Genomic DNA, 12,679 nt, shown 5'->3' on the forward strand with positions numbered 1-12,679 from the left:
TCACTGTCAATCACATCTCCAAGTTTGGAATTATTGGTAAATTTTTAAATGTTACTTTGTATTTGAAGATTGGAAAGTTAGGGCAAGAACTTCCACTGAGGTAACCCCACTTCCCTTAACAACCTGGGATGCAAGTCACTTGGACCAGGTGACTTATCCACTCAGATTGCCAATTTTTTCAGTACTGTCTTCTGATCAAATTTTCACCCCATTACCTCTACCACCTTGGCTTTTACTGATATTTTATCACCATCTTCTTCTTTAATAAAGATCAATGGCACTCATTAAGTATTCTAAATTTGCCATACACCTCTAAGAGTGCATCACCCTCTTTGCCCCACTATCCATTTACTATCAACATGTTGGTAGATGATTTCTGGGTTCACTTATGTTAACTGCTATTCTCATTTTATCTCTTTGCCAGTCATTTTTTCCTTTTCACTTTCCCTCAACTTATAGCATGTGCCTGGTTACGGCAAGAAGAATTTACCTGAAAGTTAACACACATACTCTCTTTATTTCATCATACTCTCTATTTCCCTCAACAACAAGGAGCCCTTGCTTTGGTTCCAGATTACACTGCAAATTTCACCACTCTTTTCTGAGGCTTGAAACTACAATGTAATCAGAACATCTGAGTACAGTAAGAGTACTGCACAAGATAAAAGGTTTATCTCATTAGTTCACTCACTAAACAATTAAATTACAAAGGTTGTTTGGCAAAATAGTCAAATAAAAGCACTGAACAGTATATCACACCTTAAATTCTAACACAAAACTTCACTTATGCAATCAAAGCAAGTCACCCAGATTGTAATTGCCTGTTAAAATGCGTTCAAAAACAAAGTAGCATTGGAAGACATCTTCTCAAATGCAGACATTTGTATAGCCAAATAAGACTCAATAAGGGAAGAAACAGGACCCAAAAGTTTATAATGGCTTTATGCAAATAATTTTCTTGCTTTTTTTTGGATTCAATCAGACCATACATCGATTATATACTTTATTGTTTGTACATCAACTCATGGAAAAGAATCTTACATTCGTCAACTTTAGTGAAATAAAGCTGGAGACAAACTGAAAAGTAGATATATTTGTTTTTTTTTCCCTTGAATAAGAATGCTCAGAAATTAGTTTGGGTCTCTGCTTTGGTCTCCAGTTCCAACATTATCAAATTCTTTGTTGAACTGCTTACCCTACCATACAACATCTTGAACCTTATGAAACCTGCTTAAGGCTATCTTAAAATACATATATTTTCATCTCTCTAACTTAGTTTAAAGCATGAATGATTTAGGACAGGACAGATGAAAAAAAGACAGCTCCATTTGTATTGCATAGTAATCATTTGAATCATCAATGATTCCAACATCATAAACTGAAGTGGATGTCATTAAATGAGGAAGATTAATACAAAAATGTATTTTTGGCAATATTTTACCTCACGTAGATGCTCCTGCTCCAGACTGTGTCGTATCATCATCAACTTCCGCTTAAGCTCACGACAGTTTCGATCATACTGCAATCGTTGGCGGCCAAGGAGTTGGGATTCTTCTTCTGCCTGTGTGTGCTGAAGGTTTTCTTTATGCCTGGATAATCGCTCTTGCTTTTCCTTCTTCGGTGTACTGTGATCTTCATTCATCTCCTGTGGAGAAAATTCAAATATTTGAGTTGTTCTCGTGAACCATTTCAGATACGTTGTCACTTCGAAACATCACTGGCTCCTGGACCAAGACTACATGCGATCCTGTCTAAAATTTACTTACTTACATGAGCTCCAGTGAAAAGTCACAGACCCTAAAAGTTAGTATGATTTCTCCCTCCAAAGATGCCACCAGACCTGCTCAGTGTTTCCAGCAGTTTTTGCTTTTATTTCAGATCTCTAGCATGTGCAGAATTTTGCTCACCATTCCAAAAGGTCAATGGTCTATTGTGAAAACTAATTAATTCCAATTGTTATTTGAAGTCGGTGCCTACGAGTAACGGGTCTCCAGAGTTTCTGCCATCACCCATCGAATATACTTCCAAAAAGCCATTTCCATTATAATTAAGTGGTGATTAACACCCTCCATCCCCAAAGACCTTCTCTGTCAGTTCACACTTACCTCTTTAATCTTTTCTTTACAGAGTTTGTACTGGCGCTTCTGATTTTCTAGGAAGGTGGTCAGTTCCTTTTTCTGTTGGGCTGTAATTTGCTGCTGGATTTTCTTTTCATCTTGCGCCGCTACCTTCATCTGTAGGAACAAAATTTATACTTAGCCACAGAGGCCAAAAAGACTGGTTTGTCCAATTCAATGATAAATGTATACTGATACAGAGGAATTGTCCACTGTTGCATAAAGAAGCAGCTTTTGGTTGACATGAAAGCAAACAAATTCAAACTGTCAGATAACTCAACAATTTGGGATCCACTCAGTTACTTAGTGCTTTACAATGTACAAAGAAAGGAAGCCGCAATTTCTTCAATATACTGACCAGTCTGGTTATATAGTCATGGATTTTAATGATTGTATATTGAGTAGGGCTATTTTAGTTTATTTAGCAATAGGGTCTTGAATTATAATTTTTAACACTTATTTGACCAGGAGGGGGATATCAGGATGAAGCATTAGAAATGAGCTACAAGGCGCACAGAGGACTGGGAGAGCCAAACAACATGCAAAAGAAGGGAGTAGCTCAGAAATGGGATTGATCTGACAGGAGATAATACGAGGCATACTAGACTGCATATCTGTAAATGCCTAGATCATAAATAAGGCGGGTGAGCTGTAGATACAAGTAAACACATGGAATTATGATAAGTGACAGTTCAGAGGTCTGGCTCAAACAAGGACTAACCTGGACTTAATATTGCTGGCTATAAGGCACTCAGAAAAGATAGTGAAGAAACAAGGAGGGATTTTCTTGAGAATTCAGGAAGAGGATCTATTGAGTTAAAAGTTGAATACAGAAGACTTTGCATTGGATGTATAAAGTAGGCCTGCAAATAGTTGGAAGAAGGGAAAGCAACTTTAATGGAAAACACTAAAGATGCATAGGCTATGGAGTTTATCATAGGGTAGTCAATTATTCCAATATAGACTGGGAAAATAACAGTTTAAGAGTAAAGAGGGCAAAATACCCAAACTGTGTACAAGACAAATTCCTTCAACAGGCTGCTTGCAGTCCAATGATGCAGGAAGCAAAATTGGATCAATTTCTGAGGAAGAAGTGGAAGAATATTTGGGAAACAATTCTAGGTTTGGAGTATGTATGAAAAATGATAAGGGAAAATCAAATGTGGTAATATGCCACTGGAGGAGAACAGATTCCAATGAGTTGAAAAGGGATCTGAGCCAAGTGATTTAAAGTCCAAAAGTTGGCAGGAAAAACAGTAAACATGCAATGAAGGGCCTCCAAAAGAGAAGGTCGCCTGGGTACACTACTACAAGGTGGAAAGAGCATGCAAAGCTACAGTTCCCTGGAGAAGAAATGATCGTGATCAAAATAAAATAACAGAAATCCGGCCCTTCAAGCCTCCTCCAACATTCATTATGATCGTGGCTGAACGTCCAACTCCATAGCTTAATCCCACTTTCCCCCCCTTAACCTTTGATCCCCTTCACCTCAAGAGTGATATCTAACTCTTTCTTGAACACATACAACATTTTGGCCTCAACTACTTCTTGTGGTAGTGAAGTCCACAGACTAACCGTTCTCTGGGTGAAGAAAAATCTCACCTCCGTCCTAAATGGTTGACCCTATATCCTCAGGTTGTGACCCCTGCTTCAGGGCACCCACACGATCAGGAAGATCCTTCTTGCATCTAGCCAGTCCAATCCTGTTAGAATTTTATAGGCTTCTGAGATCCCCCCTCATTCTTCTGAACTTCAGCAAATACAATCCTGAACGACTCAGTCTCTCCCCATATGCCGGTCCTGTCATTTTAAGACTCAGTCTAGTAAACCATCTCTGCACTCCCCCTTCTTCCTGGATCTAACAGTCTCTCTAATTTCCCTTGTAAACCATGGTCTGACTATCTTTCCAGTTTTACTTTTGCACTGACAGGAACCAACAATTCCCTGAAGGTTTGCCATTGCCTATCCACTGTCATCCCTTTAAGTAAAGGGAGCTTACGATAAATGTCCAGTTAATCATTCAATGGAGCATTAAGCTGATTATGAAAAATATACAGGAGGACTGAAAAAGCAAGCAAGAGAGCCAAGGAAACTGAATGGTAATAAATTAGTAGGTAAGAAAAGTGAACCCAAATATCTTTTGTAAACATATAAATATAAAGACAAGTAGAGTGGTTCAAATCACTCAAGAGGAGGATGTTGCTAATGCCACAGCAGAAGAGATAATAGAGAAATGAGTTAGTAAAAAAAATACAGAACAGGCCCTTAAAAAGTCACCAAATCTCAAAGTGGAAAAGTTACATGGCACAGATAGGATGCATCTGAGATGGGACAGAGAAACAAGGAAGGAAATTGCAGGGGTGTTCGGGGAGGATTTTTCAATTTTCCTTATAAATCAGGATGGTTCCAGAGGATTGGAGGAGTGAACATGTTGCACCCCATTCAACGGGAATCAGAGCCTGTTAGCCAAATGTTTATAATAGGTAAACTTTGAAACAATAATCAGGATAAAACTGTCACTTCAAAACATATAGGTTAATAAATAAAGGTAGTCAAGAATTTATCAAAATAGAGTTTGACTAATTTGAGCAAGACTTGAAAAGGGTACACAAAGCCAATGTCATCAATATTGTATATATGGACTTTCAAAAAGCATGCGATAAAGTTTCACATAAGAGACCTGTTAACAAATTAGAAGCTCATGGGATTAACTGGACAGTGGCTTAAGGATACAAAATTGGACAAGGCAAAGCAGAAAACGGGTAATGTTGAACATTTTTTCTTGATTGCAGGAATTGTCCCGAGGAGTCTTGATGGGACCACTGCCGTTTTGTGTCTATATTAACGACCTCAACTTCAGTATAAGGGGCATAATTTCAAAATCTGCAGATGATTTGCAGCTCAGAAATGGAATAAACAGTGAAGACGACAGTAACAGGTTGCAGGACAACTAGACTGGTAAAATAGGCACATACATGGCAGATGAAGTTAGATGTGGAGATGTGCAAAGTTATGCACTTGATAGGAAGAATGAGAAGATATGACAAACTATATATATATATGTTACAATTTAAAGAGTCTACAGGAACAGAGACATCCTGGGCTATACAAAGCCAACTTTTTGGAAGTAGCAAGACAAATCATAGAATCCCTGCAGTGTGGAAGGAGGCCATTTGGCCCATCAATTCTGCACTGTCCATAATCCCACCCAGGTTCTATCCCCATACTCCAGTATTTACCCTACCGAACCCCCTGACACCATGGGGCGATTTACCATGGCCAATCATGGGTTGTGGGAGGAAACTGGAGCACCCGGAAGAAACCCACACAGACAGGGTGAGAGCATGCAAACTCCACACAGTGACCTGAGGCCGGAATTGAACCCCAGCCCCTGGCACTGTGAGACAGCAGTGCTAACCACTGCCCAAGTTGAGGATGTTCAAGTGATGGATCCTGGTTTTTTTTTTAAAAAGCCAGTTATGCCAAACATTTATAAAACTGATTAAGCTCCAGGTGAAGGATTATTACCAATTTTGGCACTCGATTTTAAGAAGAATGTTGAGGCTTTTAAACAGTATAGAGAAGGTCTATCAGAATGGTACCAGGAATGAGACATTGTTTCTAGTTGCAGAAGGGTTAGTAAATAGAGGACACAGATTTACAGTTCGTTGGCAAAATATTATGGTATGTGGCCAAACGAGCTACCTAAAATGGCGATTTATAAAGCACTCTGGGACAATTGGGCAAGAACCAAAACAGTAGGCTGCAGTCTAAAAGAGAGAAACAGGCTGCAGCTCAGACGACTGAAAACATTGGATACGGGCCAATTTCAGGACAAAGGGGACTTCCTGGTCAAATTGGGTTCTTTACCAGAGGGTGCTGTAACCCCTTATTTGGGAGGGAGGTGTGTCCTACGTGTTCCCAGCATCTACAGACATGGCCGTTGGGGACACACCCAGAGATTGGTGTGGAAGCACCCAATTGGACTTTATCGATCGGGTGATCAAGTCCTGAGCAGTTGATCGGCAATGGCCAAAAGGGGCATGAAAACCAACAGGGTATAAAGGGTGCTGCACAACCAAGAATCTTGCTCTCTCCAGCCCCACGAACGAGCTACAACAACAGTGACCACTGCTAGCAACAACCAGCGTGAGGAGAGCCACCACACCCGAGAAGAAAGGAAGACCAGAGCCAGAGTGTCAGACCAAAGGACCAGACTACGCAGAGGACTACAGAGACCAGTGCACAGATCAAGGCCAGTATCTGCAATGGGTACTTGCCAGTCACGCAAGTCAAGTCAAGATCTAGTATGGGACTTGAACTTCAGTATTTCTGTAAGATAACAATGCTGTTGGGTGGGTAATTATTGATTGTGGATTTAAATGAGTATTATTGTACTAACAAGAAGTCTACTCGCAATTCTTTGTCCACCGTGTAAGGGTTACAACAGACTATGGGGCAGGCACAACACGAAGTCAAGTTATTTTACATAGTTACACCAGTGGTGCTGGAGGAGATCAGTTGGATGCAGTTGAAAGCATGTCAACCACAGTGGGTAGGAAATCACAATTAAGGAAGACACATTAGCAACGCCATTTTGGAAAGTAGCATCATCAGAACAGATGCGACCAAGGCAAAGGAACTGACAGAATGGGATGGAGTCATTACAGGACAGAAAATGTGAAGAGCTGTAGTCGAGTTAGCTGTGGGAGTCGGTAGGTTTGTAATGGATATTAGTGGACTGTCTTCCACCAGAAATGGAGGCAGAGGGGTCAAGGTAGGGAAGGAAAATATCAGAGATGGACCATGTGAAGATGATAGAGGGGTGGAAATTGGAAGCCAAGTTCTGTTAAAGTAATATAAAACTTTGGTTAGGCCACATGCTGGAGTACTGTGTGCAGTTCTTGTCACCACACCATAAAGAGGATGTAATTGCACTGCAGAGGGTGCACCAAGATGTTGCCTGGGATGGAGCATTTAAGCCATGAAGAGAGACTGGATAGGCGAGGGTTGCTTGAGCAGAAAAGGCCGAAGGAGGACCTGATTAAACTATAAAGATTATGAGGGATAGGGACATGGTGGGTAAGAAGCAGCTATTCTCCTTAGTTGAAGGGTTAATAATGAGGGGAAATAATTTTAAAGGTGAGGGGCAGAAGGTTTAGAGGGGACCCGAGGAAATATTTCATCCAGAGGGTGATGGGAGTTTGGAATGCATTGCCTGAAAGGGTAGCAGAGACAGAAAACCTCAACGTTTTAAAAAGTACATGGGATGAGCATTTGAAACATCATAACATTTAATGCTATGGGCTAAATGCTGGAAAGTGGATTAGTGCAGATCTGATGGGCCAAAGGACTCTTTTGTACTGTATGTATTGACTCTATAGCAAGCAATGATATACTGGGAATATACTGTTTGAAAGGGAGTGAAAAATTGGATAAATATACAAAAAGGAAAAATTGGCAAGACTATGAAACTAATTGGACAGCTTTATCAAAGAGCCAGCATAGGCACAGTGAGTTGACCTCCTTCTGTGCTGCATAATTTAATGAATCTATATTTCATGACAAACTTATTTAAAATCAAAACTTCAGGTCAGCTCATAAACCATCTCCTAGATTTTTCTAGTCATTTGGGAGTTCCCATTTTTGGCAACTTAGGGGGACTTGGGAGGGACGTGGGGACATTAGGGATAGGAGGGGTCAGCAGTGACAGTGTTCAAGCTGGTGTTCACTTGGCAATTAACAGAATTATTAAAAAGAAATTCATTGCTATGTTGGTTTCCTCAGTGCAAGCCAGTTGCAAACATTACATCCCTTATTTACAGTGAAGCAAACAAAATAGGAGCAGGAGGAAGCCATTCAGCCCTTTAAGCCTGCTCACAAACTCAAAAGCCTGATCCCATCTCCACCCCCACATCCTTGGATCCCCTTCGCCTCAAGTGCTATATCAAACTGCTTCTTGAAAACGTTCGATGTTTTAGCCTCAACTATTTCCTGCGGTAGCAAATTCCATTGGTTGACCACCCTGTGGGTGAAGAAATTTAAAAATCTTGAATCCATAGACTGAGACATCTGGTTCTGGGCACCCGCACTATTGGGATCATCGGTCTTGCAGCTACCATGTCTCGTTCTTTTAGAATTTTATAGGTTTCTATGAGATCCCACCTCATTATTCTGAACTGTAGCGAATGCAATCCTTAACAGACTCAACCTTTCTTCATACATCAGTTCCAGCATCTCAGGTAAACCTTCTCTGCACTCCCTCTTGAGCAAGAGCATCCTTCCTCAGATAAGAAGGCCAAATATTCCAGGTGTGGCCTCATCAAGGTCCCGTATAATTGCATCAAGACATCTTTGCTCCTAACCTTTTGTTATGAAGGCCAACATACCATTTGCCTTTTTTACTGCCTGCTGCACCTGCAGTGTCTAGTGTACAAGGACATCCAGGTCTTGTTGCACATTTCCCTTTCCTAATTTATGACTTGAGAGTAATCTGCCTTCCCTTTTTGCTACCAAAGTGGATAACCTCACATTTATAATTTTTTTTTCAATACTCCCTACCACCGATCGTTGCCCCAGATCTCTTAAAATACCTACAATGGAGGAGAACATTCAGCCCATAAAGTCCATACCAACTCTCTGACAGAGCATCTTCTCCAGGCCCCATACCACAACCGCATGTATTCACTGTACTAATCCCCCTAACCCACACATCTTGGGACACTAAAGTTGATAGTTTTTTTTTAAATCAGTCATAAGTAGGCTTACATTAACACTGCAATGAAGTTACTGTGGAATTCCCCAAGTTGTTACATTCTGGTGCTGTTCGGGTCAATGCACCTAACCAGCATATCTTTCAGACTGTGGGAGGAAATAGGAGCACCCAAAGGAAACCCAAACAGACACAGGAAGAATGTGCAATCTCTACACAGATAGTGACCCTGGCCAGGAATTGAACCCAGGTCCCTGGCACTGAGGGGCAGCGGTGCTAATCACTGTGCTACCGAGCTGCCCACAGTGGCAACTTAGCATGGCCAATCAACCTAACCTTCACACCTTTGGAGTATGGGAGGAAACCAGAGTGTTTGAGAGAAACTCATGCAGACGCAGGGAGTCACCAAGGGCTGGAAGGGAACCCAGATTCCTGGCACTGTGAAACAGCAGTGCTAACCACTACGCCACCCATACAGCAATGCAAACTATCAAAAACCTGCTTCAGATGTGAATAAAGGATGTCTTGTGTTGTCTTTACCCAACAGCATGCAGCTAGCCTCTGATTGGAACAGCACATGCATATGAAATCATTCACTGCACGAAAAATCAGAAATTCTTGGCCATATAAGCAGCTTCCCAATTTCCACAGCATTCAAATAAAAAGATTGCACAATTTAAAACATGTCTCTGCAAAAAAGTAATGTTTGACTGGGCTGTGGACAGCTGAATCAGGTCTGAAAAAAAAAATCACATCAGCCAATTTCGAGACCACCACTTCATTTTTGAACAAGTATTGAGCAAAACAAATGCAATTATATTTTTTCAGCCAATTTTCTCAATATGCATCATGTATCATTTGTCTTTACTCTCTTGCTTCATCTCCTTGATGATTGGAATTTGTAAACAGTGTACTGACTGAGAGCCTAACGCTCGTTTCTTCAGCACATTTGACTAACTGACTGCATAATGAGTTACATATCAATGAAAACCCTACCATACGCAAACTTAACCACTCGTCAGAAAGTAAGCTGGGTTTAACCATCTGCTTGCTAAAACTCAATGGTTTGAAGCATGAGTCAAATATGGTCTCCAATGCTACCAAATACAGTAGACAGGCCAGCCTTTACCCCTGTAAATTAAGAATACCAATCAAATGGAATAATAAGAACTGCCTCAACATTTCTCCCCTTTAAAAATCTCATCAGCCTGAGGAAAGAGGCTAGAATTTAGATTTGGGCTTCCCCAATTGGAAGTCCAATACTAGGAATTCATCACAAATTTCAAATGGCAGGCAACTAACTTCAAGAGGAAACAGAACTGTAAATGTAAATTTATTTCATAATGCAGAAAACAAAAATAATGCTGAAAGTTTGAAGTAGCCATTATCCACGTTCCCTCCACTCGGTATTACAGAATCCAAAAATGCACTACATGCATGAGAACTAGTCAGCCCTCCAAATTACCATGCACATGGCAACTCCAAAAATTTAAAGGAGCCATACACACACAAGCAAAACACCCACATTCTCCCAAAAACAAAAATTGGAAGGTATGTGGGTCATGACCCTTCAAAATATTCTTTTTCCCCAATAGTCATGAAGCATTTAAAAGTTAGGCATTAATAGGACAATTTTCCGCTACAGCTCATTTGATTTTTCCATTTTCAATTGGTGTTACATTATAAACTTTAATTCCCGAATCGCAAAATAAGTTATGCATCACTACAGCTTTAAATGCTACAAGTTGACAAGGTTGTGGATAATGATGCATGATCAAGCTCACTTAGAAAAAATAAATGCCCACTGCATAATTTTACAGCATACTTCCTTTTGGTCGTCTTGATGGGGTCAACTATACCCCTGATGTGCAGTTAAGAGCAAAGATAAGTCCATGCCTTATTCAACTAAATCTCTGAACATAGATCCACACAACATACAAGGCTTGCATCACTTCCCACCCCTCCTCAGTTTTGGATTGCTGATGTGGTCTTATAAGTTTTCCACTCAAGCCCGGCCATAACTTACCTCTTTTTCCATAGAAATCTGATGTTTCTTTGCTAATTTCTCCAGTTCAATAGATGCATTATTACATTGGGTCTCTACTTCTTTTTCCAACTTTAGGCGGTGTTCATCCATTTCGGCCTTCAATTTATTCTCTAAAGCCATCAGCTGCTTCTGGTGCTGTCTTCGCATCCGTTTGTAGCCCGACATCTGTTCACGTAACTCGTTTTCCTGTTCATGCTCATGGATCTGTCTTGTAACCTAGCATCAAACATAAAAAGATAATGGGATCACTATTTACATTTATTAAAAAATAGAGGGAGTGAGTATTTAGTTAGAATCGTATCAAATTACGTAACCTTTCTTGGGAGGCATTCACAAGTTTAGGCAAATCTACTGATGGCTGTTTCTGTACATCACACACTGATTAATATCTATATCTCTGGGGCAGGATGTTCTTGATGTGCTTGACTTATACATGGATGGACACCATGTATAGCAGGTCATTCATACCATTTAGCACAGATAAAGGGATGAAAGCAATCCACTGATTTCAAACAATTCTCTATTTTTGCAGTCCTTTGGAGAATTTGGTTTATTGACTGAAAATCTGAGGGGCACATTTTTTGTTGCCTCTTTTATAGACACCTTAATGAAAGAGTTCTGCATTTTGAACTAATATTTGCCTACCTGTGCTCAATTTACCAGTCTGAAGATAGCAGAAATTGGGCTAAATCATTTTGACCAAAGTAGTGATAGACTCTCTCTGGGATTCACATTAAAGGTCAGCATAGAAGAATCATTCCTTTTCCTTCTCAATCTCAAACAACAAAGCTTTTGAAAGTAATATAAATTGGGCTGTTTGCCCAATAAATGAACACTTCATTTATGGTTCCACGTCAAATCTGACGATCGGTCGAAAGTTTTCACATACAAGACAAGATCACATACACGTAAAAACCATAAGCTTGAATGTAGTAGCAAATAATTTCCACTAACCTCCTGCACCATGCTATATTTAATCAGATAAAGGGCAAACAAATGCATACTCTAGCTTTGTAGGAGATGCCAAGCCTGCTTACAGGAGTGGGCATTATGCTGATCCAATGACATATTGAGCATAAAAATGGCAAAGAGCAAAGAACAGGACAGCACAGGAATAGGACCTTTGGCTCTTCAAATCTGCACCAATCACATTTACGTATCTAGGTCAACCACTTATACCTCTCCATTCCCCATTTGTTCATATGCCTATTGAATTAAGTCTTAAATGTAGCTAACATAACTGCTTCAACCACCTCACTTGCAGTGCATTCCAGGCCTCCATCACCCTCTGTGTAAAAAACTTCCCCCACACATCTCCCCTGAACCTTTCCCCTCATCTTGAACTCGTGCCCCTTGTAATTGTCATTTCTGCCCTGGGAAAATGCTTCCAACTGTGCATCCTATCTATACTTCTCAATGTTATAAACTTCTATCAGGATGCACCTCAGCCTCTGTCTTTCCAGTGAGGACAATCCCAAAACCAAAGTTCATTAGATTCTTCCAAGTTCACAGACACATCCTGCAATCTGTTGCCAAACAGTAAATTACTGTAAAGTGGTCACTAACTTAAAATGAAGATCAACAAACCTTTTAAACAATGTTGCATACATTATTGGAGATCACATTCCGAAGATATCTAATCAAGTTTAAAAAGATGTTATGGCTCACAACAAACTGGAATTCCATGCACACTTTCTCAACACAGCTTCTCACCAAAATACTATAAAGAACTATCATCACATTTTGAGTCCCAGTCCTGCAGTGCTCATAGTCCCATGACAAACGCAGCTCTCTCACATTACC

General features: G+C 40.3%; 1 protein-coding gene across 3 annotated transcripts in view; it reads right to left on the minus strand.

Moving 5' to 3' along the window:
• Positions 1–12,679, minus strand: part of taok3a (TAO kinase 3a) — a 136,360-nt gene that overhangs the window by 17,353 nt on the left and 106,328 nt on the right. For all 3 annotated transcript variants that reach the window (XM_080208421.1, XM_080208422.1, XM_080208420.1), the window contains 3 exons: positions 10,856–11,092; positions 2,106–2,234; positions 1,442–1,645 (listed from right to left, as the gene is read on the minus strand). In XM_080208421.1, coding sequence (XP_080064547.1) covers positions 1,442–1,645; positions 2,106–2,234; positions 10,856–11,092 — 570 coding nt within the window. The remainder of the gene's footprint in view (positions 1–1,441; positions 1,646–2,105; positions 2,235–10,855; positions 11,093–12,679) is intronic.

This window comes from Carcharhinus amblyrhynchos, chromosome 20 (assembly GCF_965287045.1).
Source record: "Carcharhinus amblyrhynchos chromosome 20, sCarAmb.v2.hapA, whole genome shotgun sequence".
Lineage (NCBI taxonomy): Eukaryota > Metazoa > Chordata > Chondrichthyes > Carcharhiniformes > Carcharhinidae > Carcharhinus > Carcharhinus amblyrhynchos.